We start from the raw sequence: 22,159 nt of genomic DNA, 5'->3' as shown, positions 1-22,159 counted from the left end.
GTGCAGTAGAGTTGAGACAGGGCGAACAGAAAATGCAGTGGAAAACAGCACTTCGCTTGGAGCTGAGACCGGTGGCTCAGGTGGACTTAGCGGAACTTGGGCTGCTGAGGTAGAAAACCATCGTCCAGCTTAACGACCTCACCCAGCACACTGTCCGTCTGGGGCAGAGCGGGGCCAGGAGCATTAGGGAGGGGACGCTCCCTCATGTTTTTTGGACCAATTTTGTAGATACCTATCGGCTACCTTAGAAAACGAAGGCTGCAAGAAATAATGCGCAAGCCTTCCGAGCAGTCGTTCCCAATTTCAGAGCCCCTCTGATGCGGAGCTAGAATGCCATATGTGCGGAAACGTTCGATTTGCACACTGAAGTGTGACGTCACGAGCACAAAGCTGGAGCGGACGTTTTTTAGTAGCAGGGGAGAGTTTGGCTACACGATTGGCGTCTGATCACGATGCACCGTTTTGGCGAGATTCTTGATGGGGGGAAGCCTCGCTGATGGGCGGAAGTGTTCTGTATTCCGGCAATTGGCGACTGGAACATTCCGGCGGAAAAAGGGGAGCATTGCGGAAGAGAGAGCCAATAATGTAGTATTCCGAACAGAGACGCTTTGGAGGTGAGACGTGGTGGTGGGCACGACATACAGAGTGCATCAGCCTCGCACCGAGACGTGGTGCTGGCTACACCGACTTCAGAGTTAGGAGACGTCCAGGGAACGGCTTTTCTGTTTTAGCAACGCGCCGTTGTCTTCTCGAGACAGCCTCCACGACGGCGGCGTTCATCTCCACTTACGGAAATTAAATTACGGTGAACATTCATAGCAGCAAGAGCGAGCTACCTCATTCCTATTCCGCCCTTTTGGAGATACATACGAGGTTCAACCTGCACATGCTGAATGTATGGACCTTTCAGTCAGTCACGAAGCTTTCAGCGAGTTTTCAAACTGAATTTCAGACCGTCATTTCTGAGTTAACAGGGTGTATTTTCTCACGCAGTTGAGTAACACTGCTTTGCACAGAATCACTAATGAGAATATTCATCCAGATCGCATTAGTCTACTATTTGTCTGTCTCCTTTTCATGGGATGTGATCATCTGTTACATTGAATAAATTAGTGTGTTTAAACGAAAGATTGTTGTTGAAGTCGTTACATACCTTCCTGTCACATTAATTTACTGTTTAAGCCCTTCACTTTACTTTCTATGCCTATGGCATAAAAAGCCGCATTATCCATTACTAGTTGTGCACATTAGATTCCTAGGATGGGTCTTAAAGGAGTGGCTTGCCAGCAGTTTTCTGCGTTGGGGAAATTTTCCACCAAGAGAGGATTTTCCAACATGCGGTCTCGTCTTATCGAGTTGGAACATAACGTTATCGTGATGTAGGGCATAGGGCACATTCACCGACCTTCAGACATCAGGAATGTGGCGGCTGCTGTCCAAATTAACGGCAACGCAAATCAGGGGTGATCGTGTACTGTAACCAGTGTCGCACCGTACCATCACACGAGGCGTCCCACCCGTATGACGACGAATACAATCTGGCAACGCTAATTCGCCTGAGGACCTCTGCACACGGATACTTGCATCATGCTCCTGTGTCCAGTGTTGTTCACTCCATTATAGGCAGAGCTATCACTGCTGCCGCGTCGGGAAAGCCCCATCAATGAACCCTGGTTGGCAGTCCGTGTTGAAGACGACTACGGATGTGCACAGTTGTCAAATCATCGGTTCTGATTTCGGTACGTCACAAGATCGACAGCCGCGCGGTCTTGGGCGTGTTGTCATGGCGCGCGCGCCCTCCCCCATCGGAGGTTCGAGTCCTCCCTCGTGTGTGTGTGTGTGTGTGTGTGTGTGTGTGTGTGTGTGTGTGTGTGTGTGTGTGTGAGAGAGAGAGAGAGAGAGAGAGAGAGAGAGAGAGAGAGAGAGAGAGAGAGAGAGAGAGAGAGAGAGAGTGTTGTACTTAGCGTAAGTTGTAAGTTAGTTTGAGATTAAGTAGTGTGTAACCTCAGGGACCGATGACCTCAGCAGTTCGGTCCCTCAAGATCGTACCACAAATTTCCAAAACACAACATCGACAGCCGATAATTAATTCCAAAAAGTTAATGTTTTTATCATCATCATGAATTCATGGAGTAGCGTAAAAATCAGCGTACGAACACCCGTAATATGTTTAATCAATAAACAAAGCAATAATTAACATTACACATCCCACACTGTTTTACCTACAGACTGTAACAGTAACATTTTGGAGCGTCATTTCCCCTTCAGCCTATTGCGTTTTTAACAGAACATACACTGTTTTGGAGCAGCCTTTCAGAAGCTGACGATGTGGCTATACACTTGAAACGAATAAACAATGATGTGTCGTACATTTAGGACTGTGGTTCAGAAACTGCGACTGTAAAAACTACCACTGACGCATTAGGTGTTAGGCCTGTTCCAGCTGCCCGACTGCAGTAGGACAAGCCATCTATGAACGTGAGACAGTGACGTAAAAGATGTTATCTGTGTCAGTCGCTTTTCATTTTCTCCGACGATGCGTTTCGAGAACTTAAACGCTGATCTTCAGGTAGCTCAGTGGATTACATTACATTTTTCTCTAATGTTTGTAGACAATTGTCTGTTTTGAGATTGTTAAAGGTATAATATGCACTTGACGTAATACGTCACGGGAATTACAAATTTTGAACACTAATAAAGCCAGTTACAAAAGTTCCAGCTGTAAGAACCCCGGGATTCGTCATTAATATATATTTTCATATTTATATATCACACAAAAGCGAAACAGCTGCTGTCATAGTCATGCTTGGACTCATGATTTATACTTGACGCTCGTTTCAAATAAAGAGGAAGTATTATTTATCATAGAATGCACAAGATTACCGGTCGTCACTGGAGAATTTCTATGAATAAGTAGTTGCTATAAAATAGCCACTCATGTCGATGAAAATCTAATCAATCATTTCCGGTCATTGCTCACTTTTTCTTGCGTTCCTAAACTATCGTCTGTAATTATACCCTAAAGGTTTGGAGCGTACGGCACAGAAGACAACGTCCCTACAGAATATCACCAACAGCATAAAATATTTCACGATGTACTGAGTAAGTGTAAATCCCTGACTTTCGAATTACAACAACAGACTTCCCTGTATACCATCCTCGCCCTTGTGCAAAATGGCACATATTAAGTTTCACTAGAGAGGACACAGATACTGAACACGGAACACTTTGAAACAGGCGCTACAGTGTTACACAGAGGCGCTGTAACAAGGTGCGTTGGGCGTATTTTTAGCTCTTGTGTGAAGTCATTATAACCACGAAAATACACGGACCGCTCGGTGCACGACTTCCGTGGACATCGTCCAAACGATGCCCTGCGCCCGTTGGAATCTGTCCCAGAATAGCGACGCAATTATGAAATAGGCGCCGCCCTGTCTGAGAGCGGTAAATTGCGAGCGGCGCCGTAGGCGGCGTTGTTGAATTACAACACACGTTGTGACTCACTAAGGCCGCTATACACTAGTTCGTTGTTCACCGTTATTAAGAAGTTGAAAGAACAAGAGAGAAGAGAAGAAAAAAAAATTCTTGGCCCGTGAGGAACCAGAAAACACGTAAAGTGTTGTGGCACGGCGTGAAGTGGCATTTAGTACAGTACCTGTAGAAAAATATGACACTTCTGATCAGCTACCTGCATCTACATACATATTCGGCAAGCCACATTACGATGCATGGCGCAAGGTATCTCGTATCACTGCTGATCATTTCCTTTCCTGGTCGACTTGCAAATATAGCGAGGGGAAATTAACCGTCTATTAGTCTCCGCTCCTGGTTCTTACGCGAGGTGTAAGTTGGTGGCAGTAGAATTGTTATGTGATCTACAGAGGCGGGTTGTCGGAATTTCCAAAGTAGTGTCTCGCCCAAAGAGCGTCGATCTCCGTAATACTTGCGTGATGATCGATCTAACCGATAACAAACCTAGCAGAACGTCTCTGAATTGCTTGGATGCCTTCTTTTAACCCGCTCTGGCGTGTGCCTGGGTATCCCAAAAACAAACACTACTCAAAAATAGGTCGCACTAGCATTCTCTACGCAGTCTCCTTTATAGATGAGCTACAGTCCCCCAAAATGCTCCTAATCAAACGAAGTTGAGCGTTCGCCTTCCCTAGTATGAGCTTAGTGTGTTAATACCATTTCATATCGTTCTGCAGCGCTATGCCTTATTTACCGGGTGATCAAAAAGTCAGTATAAATTTAAAATCTTAATAAACCACGGAATAATGTAGATAGAGAGGCAAAAATTAACACACATGCTTGGAATGGCTGGGGTTTTATTAGAACAAAAAAAAAAAAAAAAAAAAAAAGAATATTGCTAGACGCGTGAAAGATCTCTTGCGCGCGTCGTTTGGTGATGATCGTGTGCTCAGCTGCCACTTTCGTCATGCTTGGCCTCCCAGGTCCCCAGACCTCAGTCCGTGCGATTATTGGCTTTGGGGTTACCTGAAGTCTCAAGTGTATCGTGATCGACCGACATCTCTAGCTATACTGAAAGACAACATCCGACGCCAATACCTCACAGTAACTCCGGACATGCTTTACAGTGCTGTTCACAACATTATGCCTCGACTACAGCTATCGTTGAGGAATGATGGTGGATATATTGAGCATTTCCTGTAAAGAACATTTTTGCTTTGTCTTACTTTGTTATGCTAATTATTGCTTTTCTAATCAGGTGACGCGCCATCTGTTGGGCATTTTTTGAACGTTTATGTTTTTTGGTTCTAATAAAACCCCATGTCATTCCAAGCATGTGTATCAATTTGTACCCCTCTATCTACATTATTCTGTGATTTATTCGGTTTTCAAATTTATACTGACTTTTTGATCACCCGGAATATCAGCGTGACAGTGTCAAGCAGCGCTCTACTAATGCTGTATTCGAACTTCAGAAGAATGAGTAGGAAAGAACAAAAATCACGTAAACTTACATTTTCCTACATTTAGAGCAAGCTGCCATTCGTCACTCTAACTAGAAATTGTGTCCACGTCATCTTGTATCCTACTACAGTCACTGAACGACGACACCTTCCATTACAACACAGCGTCATCAGCCAACAGCCGTGAATTGTTGCTCACCCCGTCCGTCATATCATGTATCTGCTATATACAGACAATAAGACCGGTCCTGTCGCTTTTCCCTGGGGCACTCCTGACTGTACCTTTCGGCTGATGAACACACAAGAATTACAAATGTTGAGCAGGGAGAGGGTTCAAGAAAGCTTGTATTAGCTAGTTAGCAACATGCCGAGCCGGCATTATTTCCTAAGATTATCCAATAAAAGCTTACAGCCTCCTTTTTAAACTGACAAAAATCTCACACGTACGGGTGTCTAACATCAGGAATTCAGAAGACACGTCCATGCTCTAGTGAAGCCAACCATGAGGTATTCTACCCCCATGTTGACTGCGTCATCTCCGCTCGTGCAAAGGAAGGCGGAGGGCGAGCGTACCTTCATGAAACCGGTGCGTGTAGCCGAGCCGTACAATGACTGTAGCTCTCTTCCGCTCTGATGATTTGCCGATCGAAAAACTTTCAGAGGTGGTAGTATGGACAAAATGTGTCTTTGACTATAGAAGTTCTGAAACTGTTCGTTTTGGAGCCCATGTTCACTAGACTTTTCTTGTTTTGGTCCACAGTACCACCTCGGAAACTTTGTCGGCGGGGTTCTGGTTCGCCATGTGTATGCGTCTAGGCTCGCAGCAGCTAGGTCTTTAGCTCTCATACATCATTCGTAAGATTCCAGTGTTAGAAGGGACATAACAGACGGTGTTGTCTGTATACAGGGTGTTACAAAAAGGTACGGCCAAAGTTTCAGGGAACATTCCTCACACACAAAGAAAGAAAATATGTTACGTGGACATGTGTCCGGAAACGCTTACTTTCCATGTTAGAGCTCATTTTATTACTTCTCTTCAAATCACATTAATCGTGGAATGGAAACACACAGCAACAGAACGTACCAGTGTGACTTCAAACACTTCGTTACAGGTAATGTTCAAAATGTCCTCCGTTAGCGAGGACACATGCCTCCACCCTCCGTCGCATGGAATCCCTGATGCGCTGATGCAGCCCTGGAGAGTGGCGTATTGTATCACAGCCGTCCACAATACGGGCAAGAAGAGTCTCTACATTTGGTACCGGGGTTGCGTAGACAAGAGCTTTCAAATGCCCCCATAAATGAAAGTCAAGAGGATTGAGGTCAGGAGAGCGTGGAGGCCACGGAATTGGTCCGCCTCTACCAATCCATCGGTCACCGAATCTATTGTTGGGAAGCGTACGAACACTTCGACTGAAATGTGCAGGAGCTCCATCGTGCATGAACCACATGTTGTGTCGTACTTGTAAAGCCACATGTTCTAGCAGCACAGGTAGAGTATCCAGTATGAAATCATGGTAACGTGCTACATTGAGCGTAGGTGGAAGAACATGGGGCCCAATCAAGACATCACCAACAATGCCTGCCCAAACGTTCACAGAAAATCTGTGTTGCTGACGTGAGTGCACAATTGCGTGCGGATTATCGTCAGCCCACACATGTTGATTGTGAAAATTTACAATTTGATCACGTTGGAATGAAGCCTCATCCGTAAAGAGAACATTTGCATTGAAATGAGGATTGACACATTGTCGGATGAACCATTCGCAGAAGTGTACTCGTGGAGGCCAATCAGCTGCTGATAGTGCCTGCACACGCTGTACATGGTACGGAAACAACTGGTTCTCCCGTATCACTCTCCATACAGTGACGTGGTCAACGTTACCTTGTACAGCAGCAACTTCTCTGACGCCGACATTAGGGTTATCGTCAACTGCACGAGGAATTGCCTCGTCCATTGCAGGTGTCCTCGTCGTTCTAGGTTTTCCCCAGTCGCGAGTCATTGGCTGGAATGTTCCGTGCTCCCTAAGACGCCGATCAATTGCTTCGAACGTCTTCCTGTTGGGACACCTTCGTTCTGGAAATCTGTGTCGATACAAACGTACCGCGCCACGGCTATTGCCCCGTGCTAATCCATACATCAAATGGGCATCTGCCAACTCCGCATTTGTACACGTTGCACTGACTGCAAAACCACGTTCGTGATGAACACTAACCTGTTGATGCTACGTACTGATGTGCTTGATGCTAGTACTGTAGAGCAATGAGTCGCATGTCAACATAAGCACCGAAGTCAACATTACCTTCCTTCAATTGGGCCAACTGGCGGTGAATCGAGGAAGTACAGTACATACTGACGAAACTAAAATGAGCTCTAACATGGAAATTAAGCGTTTGCGGACACATGTCCACATAACATCTTTTCTTTATTTGTGTGTGAGGAATGTTTCCTGAAAGTTTGGCCATACGTTTTTGTAACACCCTGTATTTTATCCGAGAATCTAACATTAGAAAAAACTTTTTACACATAAACCGAATTTTACCTTTCATTCTAGATTATACAGTGACCCCTCTCTCCTTTGATTTGAAGCGTTTCGTTCCTCTTTATCAATGATAAAACTAACTTGAATTTGCCTTTCAGTATTATTTCACTGCTGTAATTTAGTCTGAAATGGGCGTACATCGTAACATGCCTGGTACTGAACAAACGTTAATGACCCGGTACGTAATGAACTCCTGCGAAGGATCCTCAACCACGCATTAGAAGATGATACGTGACGGTTAAGTGCAAATGCAAATGAAGTTACAGATGAGACGCCCCATGGCACGTCCAGTGACGGTCGGCTGTTGCTGATTAGAGTTCGCAGCAGAGAACTGCTACTTTAGCCAGCTAGAGTATTTTACTGTGAGGCTTGCGGGCCCGACTTACCTTTGCTTTGTCCGGTAACCTTGTCCCTGAGCACATTGATCTGGTGGACGCGTCCGAACTCCTCGAACATCTTCCGGAGGTCGTTCTCGTCCATGGAGCGGGGGATCTGGCCCACGAACATCTTGATGAAGTCCGGGTCCGGTTGCTCGCTCATGTTGTTCCCCGAGTTGTTCATGCTGCAACAAACAACAAGGCGCGTTTCAGGCAACAGGTCGCGGGCCGAACACGCGTGACGCATCGTTTCTGATATGACGCTCACTGTCAAGGCTGCGAGTGTCAGCAAAACACCACTCCAGTTCACAGGCTATCTCCACAATACGTGAAGTAACACCATTTTTTTTTATCGCTTTGTAACTTGTTTGACTCCTCTGTCGTATTACGTTTTCTTTGACAGACATGAAAGAGTGCTACTGTAAGTAACGTTCTCAATCGATTGTCACCAGAAAACAAATCTTGAAGCGTACTTTAGCATGGGTATGAATGAAAATGTTTGACGTTTTATTCTCGAGTGTTATGTAAAAATTTGGTAAAACAACGCACTACACACTGACTTCCAGTGTGATGCAACTCTGCCGCGGTTTTCACAAATCCGAGATCAATTACAACCAAAACGATTCATTCAGATGGAAATGGCTTCCTTCGTGATAACCAAAATTTTACACAACGGAAGTTGAAAAAATTCAACTTCCGTCCCCATACTGATCTTTTAATTTTACATGCATTTACTTTGTTAGCGTTCTTTGTGTGGTTCCAGTTTACGTATTTGTTTCCTCTTTTAGAAATTAACCGCAGCTTTACTTCTATTCTTCATGTCTACGTATTTGTAGCCGTCTGCCGCTACACGGCTCCAAATTGTAGCTCAAACATAGCGCTGTGTAAAGTAACTATGCCTGTGCGTCAGAAACAGCACGCCGTAATCGAGTTTCGAATTCGGAGAGTTCCTCCACATATGGAGCACCGTCTCCTTCAGCATGGCAATGCCACATCACATACGAGAGCTACGACATCTGCAACAATCCGACGCCTTGGATTCACAGTCATCGATCATCCTACATACAGTCCAGACTTTGCCCCAACCGATTTTCATCTGTTTCCAAATCTTCGAGGACTTCACTTTGGTAATGCCGAAATGGTCAAGGCAGAGGTGAGGTATTGGCTTCGTCAAACAAACATTTTTCAGTAACAGTATCTACAAACTGGTCTCTCTATGGGCGAAATGCGTTAGTCGCCAGGGTGACTATGTTCGGAAACAAATATGTAGACAAAGAATGAACATGTAGGAAGTTAATAACCTTTCTTTTATTTCAAGAGACGTAGTAGTTTTCACATAAAAATTCGGAGACATACTGTGTAGCTAGCCGTTGAACACCATACAATTTACGAAGTTTTTTTGCATCTAGCAATTTACTTTTCTGACATCTCAAACGAATCACCCCATAGCCAACTGCGCTTACAATATCCAGACAATGGATGTGGGGTCTCTCATTACAGAAAACATTTATAGTTACTTCACGACAGCACACCATTGAGTAAACATTGCAATTCACTAGATGTAGGCGTATTTGCTCCACCCAAAGAGGAAACGAACAGTAGAAGTAGTGGAAGAGAAACATGAAGCTGGTGAAGTTATTTTGGCATTCCCCACCCCCGATGACACTGCCACTCCGTATTTAGGATTCATATGATATTTAGATAGACAGGTCTATTCCTACAACATGATGGGAGCCGAAGAAACGAAATTTGTGCCACAGCCGGGACTTTAACCCAGGTACCCTTGCTTACTAGGCAGGAATTGTAGCAGTTACATCACCACAGCACTATAGCTAACACTCTGCGCGGACTACGTGAGTCCAATCCCTCCCCAACACAAACTTCAGTTAACACCTTCAGCTTATTTTCCCCTTCTGGAGGGAAATTTAATGATATAATCTATTCCTGTTGCCGTATCTTCACATAAATTTGAGACGGTAAAGTCATATATGCCTGCATCTTTGAACAATGGCTATTTTAAATCATTTTCTCGTTTTACTCGTACGTACGTTACGTTTGGGAGCCGCAGAAGAAAAATCTGCCTGGACTGTTTTAGATGGGTGTAGGAAATTGCCTAAATATGTACTGCTTACGTGGTGTGCCGCACAAGCAGAGGCACACGAATGTCTAGCGAGATGAGGCTGACAGTATCGCTGATACATAACCTCAACAGGTTTTGTTGCAAACTCTAAAACAAAGCGCATACGTGAGTGGGACAACGGTCCATGGGAGTAACTACACAGTGATCCTTTGCTAGAACCTCTGAATCCTAATTTCAGCTCGAATAACCCGAGCACCAGTTCTGCATCACAGGTGAATATGAATGACGAGCCGATTTGAAATGTTCTTTCACTTTTTTTTATAAATATCGCATCCAGTTTTATACGTCCTTTGTGTAAACAGTGAAGAATGTATAGGTCTACGGCCATATACGTCACATGTTGCGCGAAAATCCTCCAACGTTTTGTAATTGCAGCCGCTTCACTCAGTTCTCGTGAAACAGTTGGGGAAATTGCTGTCTGGAAACTGACGGTTTCATTGTGCCCCGTTATTTCAATTCAGGCTGGTGGCTGCACAATCGAAGCGAGCATCGGGGTGAAATTGCCTCCGGGATAAACGTTCCGCGTACGGAAAATAGGGACGATACGCCAAAAAACGATCCAAACGGAAAAGCGATGTTTGCAAATGTGAAAGCGGCCAGAAAGAGTGGTGGGGGTAGAGGCTACGACCCTTGCTGGGGAAGCGCTTAATGGGTCTAAAGAAATAGAGAGAATGGGCGGTCCTTTTTCAGGGCGCAGGCACCACCTGTGTAGCTTGGCTGCGCCGAACAATACGCGGCGGCGCGCGGGTTTATTCACGAGCGCGCTTTTAGGAGCCGGGGGCAAACAATAAACACGGTAAGTAGCGCCGCTCCATTATTAGTGGCTGCCAGATAAGCCGCCCTTTTGCCACACGCACAGAGTTATCAGTGGCGGGAGGGGACCACCACCTGCAGCTTGCCGTATAATTCAATACCACTTTTCCACCGTGGCAGCCCGGCTGCAGTTACCGTACCGGCGATATTACTCATTTTTCCCCCTCTTATTAACACGGAACATTGATTTGTACCACAACGTTTTACGGCACAGCCGTCTGTCAAATACTGGTTGAACCACACCCATCTGATCGCAGAAAATCGGGGAAAAAATAACAGGACATATGCCTGATAATTTGTTTCATCCAGTGTGTTGATTATGTAAGGTCCAATGCGTAAGTGGTTCACTACGTATTTAACTGGTAGCATGACGTTAGATGCTCATGCTGTTTTCACAATCTTCTTCCCAACAAGGGCAAATTACTACTCGTCTTCCACAGGGATCAATTCCAGAATTACTCTTGATATCTGCACATGTTACATCTGACAGCGATCAAGCAAAAATAGAGATCTTCGCTGATGATGCGAACACCATAATGGAGCCCACTAGACATGCAACTTCAGAAACAATAGTAAATACAAGACCAAAATCTTTTACGATTTGTGATTATATGCCATGTCATTAAATTTTTGTTGGAAGAGGCAAAGAACGAAACAAAAATCTCATTAAAAACTGTGCTTCCAAGGTTTGCATGAACCTCTAGTTTTTCCAGTCGCTCAATGAACAGAGCAGACGAGTAGAGGTAAACATGGCTACAGGTACTACCCAAGAGTTTTTTTTTTAAATTTACTGGATTTCGGGACGTGTCCATACAGCCATCTCAGTAGTGGAATGTCAATTTTGATGATTAGAACATCAAGACAATACAACACCCTGTTTCCGAGCAGGAAAAGTCTGCGACCCGGCCGGGAATTTAACCCGTGCCCTTTCGGTTATCAATCCGCCCTGATGACCAGGCGGACTACTCCAGGGTTCACTAAGTCAGAGAGACGTGGAAGGAGGAGAGCGGAAGTTGTGAGGGGACCGACACACAATTTACGGGTGACATGTCCTTTATTTTTCTAAAAGCAATGTCCATGTGGATGTGAAGAGGGTTGAAGGAAACAAGCTGGAGAGAGAAGAAGTCTAACGAGTGGGTCTACAAGGAAGTGGATGAGGTAAGAGAATTTAAGAATACCGGAGACACGAGGAAAACAAAATTCATTGGTCACGCGACACGTCACAACGAGCGGTTGCCCACCGTACTGGATGGAAAGGTTTTGGGGGAGAAAGTAAGAGGAAGGCCCGGATGAATTTTGTAGATTTTGCGAACGATGGAATTTAATTGAAACAGTAGGCTGACTCGATACGTTCAGCAGAGGAAACAAATATTTTTCCAGCGACGACGCCTGCCCTCTAGAAAATGATGATGATTAATGTAGTGAGCGAACTTATGCACTAAGCTAAATTTGTTACCCCTTTTTTCTTGCTTCTGGCAGTGAGTGGTCGTACTTCTTTTGCTTTGGCTGATCCTTTTTTAAAGAATATCTTGTTGTTCGGTGGTCTAGTGACAAACTGTCGACTTTGAACGTCTATGTTTGTCGAATACATGGCTGCAAACGTAACCTGTCAATACGAAAATATTCAAACTCGCTGGCTGTGTCTTACAATTTGGAAGAGTTACGCCTTTGTGTGTAGGCTTCAGCTGTCTAAGTGAGGGTGATTCAAAAACAAAGAAGAGATTTCAATTGTTTATTACGAACTATACAAAGATAGAAACAGACTGCACATGTCACTGGGCAGATTGCGCTATTGACTGTAGAAACATGGCGTCTGCACCACCAAGCTGAATTGGAAGAGGTGGACATCAAGATCTTGTTCAACGTTTTGGGCCTCCCACGCCACCAGACCTCACACCTCGCGATTTTTTTTCTTCTGTGGCATTACATAAGGAACTGAGTCTTTGTCCCACCTACGGCAGCTACTCTTCAAGTGCTGAGAAATCTGTTGAACCTGTCGATTCAATGACCAGGTACACTATCTGATCGAAAGTACCCGGGCACCCCCCCCCCCCCCCCCCAAAAAAAAACATACGTTTTTCGTATTAGGTGCATTGTGCTGCACCTATGCCAGGTTCTCCATATCAGCGACCTCAGTAGTCATTAGACATCGTGAGAGAGCAGAATGAGGCGCTCTGCGGAATTCACTGACTTTGAACGTGGTCATACCTCTGTACGCGAGATTTCCACACTCCTAAACATCCCTAGATCCACTGTTTTCGATATGACAGTGAAGTCGAAACGTGAAGGGACAAGTACAGTACAAAAGCGTACAGGCCGAGCTCCTCTGTGACTGACAGAGACCGCCGACAGTTGAAGAGGGTCGTAATGTGTAATAGGCACACATATGTCCAGAACATCACACAGGAATTACAAACTGCATCGGGACCCACGCAAGTACTATGACAGTTAGGCTGGAGGTGAGAAAACTTTGATTTCATGGTCGAGTGGCTGCTCATAAGCCACACATCACGCCTGGGAACGCCGAACGACGCCGCGCTTGGTGTAAGAAGCGTTAACACTGGACGATTAAACAGTGGAAAAACGTTGTGTGGACTCACGAATCACGCTAAACGATGTGGGGATCCGATAGCAGGGTGTGGGTATGACGAAGGCCCGGTGAACGTCATCTGCCAGCGTGTGTAGTGCCAACAGTAAAATTCGGAGGTGGAGGTGTTATGTTGTGGTCGTGTTTTTCATGGAGGGGGGCTTGCGCCCTTTGTTGATTTGCGTGGCACTATCACAGCACAGGCCTACATTGATGTTTTAAGCACCTTCTTGCTTCCCACTGTTGAAGAGCAATTCGGGGATGGCGATTGCATCTTTCAACACGATCAAGCACCTGTTCATAATGCACGGCCTGTGGCGGAGAGGTTACACGACAGTAACATTCCTGTAATGGACTCGACTGGACTGCACTGCACGGAGTCTTGAGCTGAATACTATACAACACCTTTGGAATGTTTTGGAACGCTGACTTCGTGCCAGCCCTCACAGACCGACATCGAAACCTCTCCTCAGTGCAGCAGTACGTGAAGAATGGGCTACCATTCCTTAAGAAACCTTCCAGCGCCTGTTTGAAAGTATGCCTATGAGAGTGGAAGCTGTCATGAAGGCTAAGGGTGGGACGACACCATATTGAATTCCAACAAACACGAACTTTTAAGTCATTTTCCCCCAAGTGTCCGGATACTTTTGATCACATGGTTTACCTGTTGATTCGTGTGTGGAATGAAATGGACCACGGTTTCGGTGTTTCTCGAGCAACGCTTCGTGCTCTAGTTGAGTGTGTGTGTGTGTGTGTGTGTGTGTGTGTGTGTGTGTGAGAGAGAGAGAGAGAGAGAGAGAGAGAGAGACAGAACTTAAAACTTTAAATCTTCTTCTATCCAGTGGCATGCGGTATGTGATTCTATCTTTCACAGTTTGTATGTAACAAACGACTGAATCTTTTCGTTTTTTTTTGAACATCCTGCATTTGTCGATTAACTGGCCGCTCTGACTTAACCTGTTACTGTGAGCGTTTTCAGACTAGCTGGCTGCATTTTACCAGTTATAAGAGTTACGGCTTTGTGCGCGTGCTTTAGCTGTCCAAGTACACTCCTCTTACAGTGCTCTAGCCGTTCACAAATGAACCCCGACCAATTCCTTGTTCCTTGCTCTACCGCGACGCCTGCGCAGGTCTGCGCCATGTTATTTTGTGCACACTTTAACCTGTGTGTAAACCAGATACGAATAAAAATGTAGTTCGAGTGCAGTATCGACGGCAGGGGAGAAGTGCAGCGTTGCACACAGTTCAGCGGCAGAGCCGACCTCCCGGCACTCGCTCGATGGAAATGCGAGAAGGGTGCAGACACGAGGCGCCCCGGCAACCCCGCCATCTAATTTTTGCGGCGCGCTGTTCATCCCACAGCCGGCAGCCGCCATAATACGCCGAGTACCTCTCTCTGTGCGGCCCCTTCCAGCAGGCTACCCGCACGCCGTCCTCGGCAGCACCGAGCCGCCGTATCCACGGCAACGCGCTCCCGCCCTATTGTTTTCGCTGCAAACAAAACATGCGAAACAATGGCGGCGCCTACCTGGGCCCGGGGAGACCGTCTGGCCCTCGCTGCTGGTAGGCACAACAAAGCGCCCCACAGCACGCATCGCCTAGCCGCGCCCGGCGCCCGGCGTCTTATCTGCTGCCACTCTCGCTGTCGAGGCTCAAACGCCCGTCTTGGCGCCTGCCGAGTGCGGTAACAGGACTCCGTAAGAGGCTGTTGTAAGGCTACTACTGTCAGTATCATAGCCGGGTGGCAGGAACTTAACTGTAGCTCGATTTAAATCATTTCGCATCAGATGTTTCAGGTCCAAAGCTGCTACTTTGTCGCACGCAGCCGCCATAACGAACTGCTCTCCGTGGAATAGAAAGTCGCTAACTCTTTCACTTGCAATTCTTTTTGGTGAATGAAAGACGTTGTTTTGTGGTTACTTTAATTACTGTCAGAGTCAGAAGTAACAATATGAAAAAAGTATTTTCCACAGGCAGGTTTAACATTGTGGAAAAGGAAGGGGGGCTTCTAAATACCGAGTGGTTATAATTAAAGCTCAACGGCACGAGGAAGTTCAATGAGGGCAGCGAAACTTTGTAGCTATTCTAATGCGGAAAACCATTTACTCTGGAAAAAAAAAATAGTTTCTATTTTCGCCACCAGGCTCAAATATGGCGCTGTGAATTCAAGAAAGATGTCTAGAAATGTTTCCATGTGTAATCGATTAGGAATGGGCATAGGCAGAAAAGATCACACAAGTGCGGAAGGCGTAATGTTGATTTTGCTATTGACTGTCGTGCAATTTGTTTAATATGAGAAATGAAGACTTCGAGAAGATGCTGTACAGCGCCAGATTTGCAACTGGTGGTGAAATCTGCAACTAATTGTTTCCACAATAAACCGGTTCCACATGAGCACATTAGGATCTCTATGAAGTGTCACTGCCGTACAATAATTAGGGCCCACTCTCGGCGTCCATGACTATCTGCATTTTAATTATCACGACCTGGTACCGTCACGATTTCGGAAGATGACAGCGCCAAAACCACTAGACGCGGACACAGATCAGTTGACAAAGCATCTCTGCAAGTTTTTAACTGACGTTACAGGCGCTCAATATGGGCACTGTTTGTGACGATCACACCTCAGTGTGTGTGTGTGTGTGTGCGCGCAGTTCAGTGCCGTTGATTGTTGGGGAAAGCTTGATAGCAACCCGCTTTGCAAATCTGTTCATTCGGTTGCCTATTTGCAGGTGCGCACTAATTCGACGCGACAATTTGGAGCGTAGCGGAGTGGAAGGGTAACAGTGGAACTTTAAGACAGTGTAACTTCCAGATGCAAGTTGCAATTCTAACTGTTATGCAAATCATTAGCAGGCTTCCCTCAACCAGTGGGACAGTGATGCCTAGCAATAACATGTAGTGAATTTCAACTGGTCCTCTGCTAATGTATGGTAGGACAAACACATTCCAGTGGCAGCGGAAGGGTTGAAGCTATTGTGAAACCTCAGTCCTTTGCAGCTGTCAGTACTTTAATATCAACCAAATTATCTTCTGTACTGCAGCAGGCAGCTAACGCCTTGGAAAGTACTTATCGGTGCATGCTAGCAAGGAACGCAACACGTTTCGTTTGCACATGGCACCGTAGTTCGCTGGGCGTCTACCATTTAGGTCCAGTGGCACCTGTGGGGCGATGCTACGCTCTGAAAGGGCTCCGAGTTGCTGCATGCGCACTCTAAACTTACAGTTTCGTTACTTATTACCTGTAAAAAGTCAAACATTTTTTCGTAAATATGAAGTAGTTCTCATCAAAGTAGTCCTTAGGAAGTACTAATGAAAATCTGTTGCTAACACTTAAAGCGCAGCAAAAGGTACCAATAGCCTGACTCGCTTCGGGTATTGCCAGGTTATTACGAACAATACGACATGAGAGTGACCCGCAGCGCGAGTGAGTTGAGTTCAAATTTTGCCGGCAGCCTATAAAGGTGAGTACTGTTGGGCTAGGCACCTTATTTCGGATTTCATGGGTACATTCTGTTAAGCGTTTATTTGTAGATCGCCCATCGATGTGAACACGTCACTTCTGACGACTGTGGTTTTGTTATCCTTACCAATATTAACGTCGTGAACGAAACAGCTGACATCTCTTTTGAAATCTATGCTACAACACTTGATAGTCTGCCAAATACTGAAGGTCTGAGTCACATATAGTAGCAAGCCATTTCCGCTGAAAGCATGTGATCAAGATCCGACGCCTCTGGTTTCACTGGAGTGAAGACACCAGGTGGTCAACAATTTTCAAAACTCTGTAAGAACTTTGCCGATGCCTTAAAATAAAACTTAGCCCTCCCCCCACCTCCCTCCCGGACCTCTATCGCAGAGTGAGATATTTCGGTAACCAATGAAAAAAATGGGTCATTGAGTTCAATAGTTATAGATATATGATGTGATATGTTTGAAAAGGATTTCTGTATGGGAAAATTTGATCCTTACCAAAAAAATTTCCAAATTCCGATCATAATTACAACCAAGGAAGAGATACATCTCATACGTGAATTTCGTTTTTTTGCGTAATTCTTCTGTACGACAGACAAGCTTTAATTTTTTTTTCTACACCGAGGCTTCTTGCAGACAGTATTTCTCGCGACGACACCGCAAGTTCTAACCTGAAACGTCAGATGCCAACTAATTTGAAGTAGACTAGAGAGAGAGAGAGAGAGAGAGAGAGAGAGAGAGAGAGAGAGAGGAGAATGTTGGCTGCTCCATGCAATTTTGTCTCTTACGATACATGTGGAGGGAAATTTCAAGTTATCTGATACGCCTCCTAACAATTGTTTTACGTAAATGAAGAAGGCTATATCCCTGACTGTAGTTAGTTCCTTTGTAAAACTTTAACTTTCCTGTGTAAGAAATTAAGAACTATTGGTTTGGGATTCACCCTTGTTTTCTGCCATACACTGGCTTATTCGATTTTGAGGAACCTATTCCGCAAAAAAAATCTTGTAGTGTGACGTAACAGTTTGCTAATGAACGTTTTTTTTTCTTTTTGTTATTTCCCACAGTTATTGTGATTCCTCTAAGTAAAGAAAACCACCATACACATATTCTGAAAAGCGTCGTTGAAGTTTGGTGTATTTTATGACAAACATTGTTGCATACAAAACACAACTAACTTAGAAAAATGCGTTCAACGGTCGAAGGAGGGCGATAGCTCTTTCCATTCTCGAGAAATACGGGAGATATTGGACGTTGGCAACTAGACTCCACATGCAAGGCTATTGCCGTCTGCTATGCGGAGTTGCCTCGTGTTTCTCTTTTCCGTATGTTGCCGATAAAGAGCCGAGGCTAAAGTAAACTTTTCATAGCGACATCTTTACTGTGACACTAGCACTAACCAAGCATGCTGTAACGACTAGCTTCTGAGCAGTAGAAGTAGCAAACAGAAAGTCTGTGTGCTGCTTCGTCAGTAGATGGTGTTACGCTCCAGAGTGTCTAAGCTGGCTAGACTCATTCCGCAAAATTCATGGAATTTGTTATCGTTTTGGGAGAGCTCACGACAAACCACAGCTGAAATATTTTCGATATTTACAGTATTTTGCGGGGCAACCCAGCTTCTTCTTCTTCTTCTTCTTCTTCTTCTCCCCCCCCCCCCCCAATCTCTCTCTCTCTCTCTCTCTCTCTCTCTCTCTCTCTCTCTCTCTCTCTCTCTCTCTCTCTCTCTCTCACACACACACACACACACACACACACACACACACACACACACACACACACACACACACAGCAACTTTAAGTAATGACTAGGCTTACAGGTCGCGTACACTGTATGGTTCGCACAGGTATATTTTGTTTCTCTTGATTAGAATTTGTGTGTTGTTGATGAATTGCAACACCTCAAACGTTTCACGCTGATTGAGGCCCTGAAAGCATGGTCTTTTCCCAAAGTGCCGGCCGGGGTCGCCAAGCGGTTCTAGGCACTACAGTCTGCAACCGCGCGACCGCTACGGTCGCGGGTTTGAATGCTGCCTCGGGCATGGATGTGTGTGATGTCGTTAGGTTAGCTAGGTTTAAGTAGTTCCAAGTTGTAGGGGACTGATGACCTTAGAATTTAAGTCCAATAGCGCTCAGAGCCATTTGAACCATTTTTTCCCCAAAGTACTTGCAACAAAAAGGTGATACTCTTAGTAGGTGTCAGATGTTTTTGTTAATCCTACCGTTTGAGTTTTCTTCTGGTGCCATTTTCATAGAAACTTTGGCCTCCTAAAGCATATCTCTTTAGAAGTCAAATACCAATTTCGTTGTTACCAGTAAATGACCACGTTTCCTTCACTAAATAAACAGAAAACAAAGGACCAAAGTAAAGAAACACAACATTTAAACGTATTTGGTTGCTTATGTGAGGACAGTAATTTTGTATGTTCTACGTTTACAACAGATCATATTTACGAAAGGCGTTCGAAATTTGCACCGTCGTTGTGCGGCGATGTGCAGCACTGCCCCTACTGGCGAGTGTAGTATCGACAAGGCCAGCCGCAGTGCGTGTGGCAAGGTACGTCGTCTGCTGACGTCAGATTTTCAACACCTGTCATCCAGTTTTCGGGTATTCCCCGGCATTAGCGGCATCGTGTGTCTGATACTGAATTACTCGTCGAATGGCGTCGACGACCCTACGGGTGTTTTTGAACGTTAATAATCATCCTACATAGCGAGATAAGCCAATAAGAACGTCTTATTTAGAGTAGCTCATGACGTGATTCGTGCTGTCTTGTTGCTTGTTACATGGCGAGTCACAGCGCGTATCGCATCGTCTGAATGTGAACCACACCTGACGCCAAGTAGGAGATGCCGACACGATTGGCTGAGACGTTGTGCTCCTGGACTTTGCCTGAGGCCGCCTCAGAAGGTCCCCCATGTAGACTCGCTCCCTCGGCCAGAGCTGCTTTGTGGCTGCGAGTCTGTTGGGTGGGAGACAGCCGAGGCTGCGGCTCCAGCGCTCATTAGGCCCGTCCGTCCAGCATTCCGCGTCACGGGGGCGTCCCGGCGGCCAGCCGTCGATACCAACCACGTTAGGCGGCGGAGGCGGCGGAGGCAGCCAGGCGGGACTCGTTTGTATTGAACGGCGCCGGCGCCGGCGCTACCCCTAATGTCACATTCCGTGTTCGTTGTGAGCGCTCATTAGCATGATTGCCTGGCCCGGTCCCACCAGTGTGGGAGTGTTGGTGAATACATCTGGCTTGTGTGTATGTCTGAGGGGAGGAGGCAGTTTGCTCGGCGCAGGGGAACTTTTGCGTCATAATGTTCTGTCATTATCGTTTTCCCCTCGTGAAGTCGCCAGATTATACGTGAGCATTTCCGCTTAAAATATACAGTGTCTTCAACCACTCTCTTTTTCCCTTCCCCTTCCCACCTTCATTGCTCGACATGCACTGTTGGTTGATTGGGTTTTGTAGAGTTAAACGGAGGAAACTGCGAGATTATCAATCCCTTAACTCTGTATATATCGAACTAATAACAATCCTCACACGAAGGATACAAAGGCAAATCCTACGAAGCTCTATAGTAACCAACATAAGACAGACGCGAAAGCAAGGAGAAGTAGGAGAGGAGTCGGAGGGAGTAAGGTGGGCGAGTCGCTCTGCCAGGAATGGAATTTGTGATATCCCACGGCGTTGTTCTGCAGCTGAAGGGACACCCTCTGCATCTCACGAGCACAACCTCACCCTCTGGTACTACAAGAAAACGAGCAGCACAAACAAGATGATAGAATTTTAGGAAAGAAAAATGTTAAAAATGCAAATGTAAAAGAATAGGTAGAACAAATAGGTGGGAAGGGTAGGAGTTACGCCGGACCAACGAGCTGTGGCCACGGTGGGTTCCCTGGGCCAGATCAGGCGATGGGCGCCCCGCCAATGAGGCCAGAGACGCACTGTCAGCGCGTTTTTTAGTTTCCAATGATTTCTGCATGTCACCAATACATCTATGATGACTGAACATACGAACTGTTGCAAAGGAACCAGGCGATAGAAATTTTATTATAACCACAGTTGCCCTTGATCTTAGGAAACTAAGAAACCTTCGTCAACATAAAAGAGCTTCGGGCAGTCAGGAATTCTAGATAACTAATCTGCCAGACTCTCTCCGATACAAAATCTGAAGTGTAGTTCCTTGGTGAGGTATCTGATCCTTCTGAATCACATACAGGAGTTCGACAACGAGATGGCCTCTCGGCCGGTGTGGCCGAGCGGTTCTAGGCGCTTTAGTCTGAAACCGCGCGACTGCTACGGTCGCAGGTTCGAATCCTGCCTCAGGCATGGATGTGTGTGACGTCCTTAGGTTAGTTAGGTTTAAGTAGTTCTAAGTTCTAGGGGACTGATGGCCTCAGATGTTAAGTCCCATAGTGCTGAGGGCCATTTGAACCATTTGAGATGGCCTCTCCCCGCTTTTGTATTGCACTGCGTTAGACAGAGACATCAGAAAATGTGGGGAAAGTAGTCTACGGTATAAACATCGAGACCCCAGGACCGAGTATCATAGTGAAGTGCCTAACTTTTGCTGACGGTCTACCTATCTTCAGTAAGACCAGGGAGGAAACCAAGTACGCCATATACAAAGTTATACGAGACAGCATCAAAGAAAGGCTTCTAAGTATCGTACGAGGTGACTCCTTTCGTGCAAAATTGAAATAAATGTATCAGAAGAATCCCGCTATAGACGAAATATGGAACAATTACGTATGTGTCTTTTAAATGTCTCAGATCTGATATTACTATTTGGACGAGAATAGTAAAGTCAATTTAGAAAGAGAAACCACAAGCGAGAAACGTACAGAATAACATGGAATCAATTACAATAAACGAGTCATATTCCGTGATGCAAAATTTCAGTATTTGGAGACAGTTGTTCCTGTGGCATATAGTGAGTCAGCAAGATGTCTCTAGGAGGCCATGCAAAAAGTGTTGAAACTACACACGAAGAGCGAAAAATTGTAAGAAAAACTTATGGTCCCTCTAATATAAATGGCATATGAATTGAAGTAGGGATTACAGACACTTACACAGGAACAGGCCAATTCACCGATACAACACGCAAAAGACTCTTCCAAGTTCCACGATCACATGTGCAGAGTGGACAATGAATTAGCAATCGATTTTGGATTAACAAAAAATTCCTTAATACAGTAAATTAAAAGAAGTAAAATCACTTTGTCAGACGAAGTTAGGATGGAATTACGAGAAACGAATGCCAGAGGAGACGCCATCAGGGAACGACAAACCTTTGGAAAATGG

The 22,159-nt window shown here is 45.4% G+C and overlaps 1 protein-coding gene across 17 annotated transcripts in view; it reads right to left on the bottom strand.

Moving 5' to 3' along the window:
* LOC126416640 (CUGBP Elav-like family member 2) overlaps positions 1–22,159 on the bottom strand; it is a 764,867-nt gene that overhangs the window by 587,817 nt on the left and 154,891 nt on the right. For all 17 annotated transcript variants that reach the window (XM_050084411.1, XM_050084416.1, XM_050084409.1 and 14 more), the window contains exon 2: positions 7,864–8,039. In XM_050084411.1, coding sequence (XP_049940368.1) covers positions 7,864–8,039 — 176 coding nt within the window. The remainder of the gene's footprint in view (positions 1–7,863; positions 8,040–22,159) is intronic.

The sequence above is a fragment of the Schistocerca serialis genome, chromosome 8 (assembly GCF_023864345.2).
Source record: "Schistocerca serialis cubense isolate TAMUIC-IGC-003099 chromosome 8, iqSchSeri2.2, whole genome shotgun sequence".
NCBI classification, from domain to species: domain Eukaryota; kingdom Metazoa; phylum Arthropoda; class Insecta; order Orthoptera; family Acrididae; genus Schistocerca; species Schistocerca serialis.
Note: the sequence above shows the minus strand (reverse complement) of the source record. Positions and strands in the feature narration are given on the sequence as shown.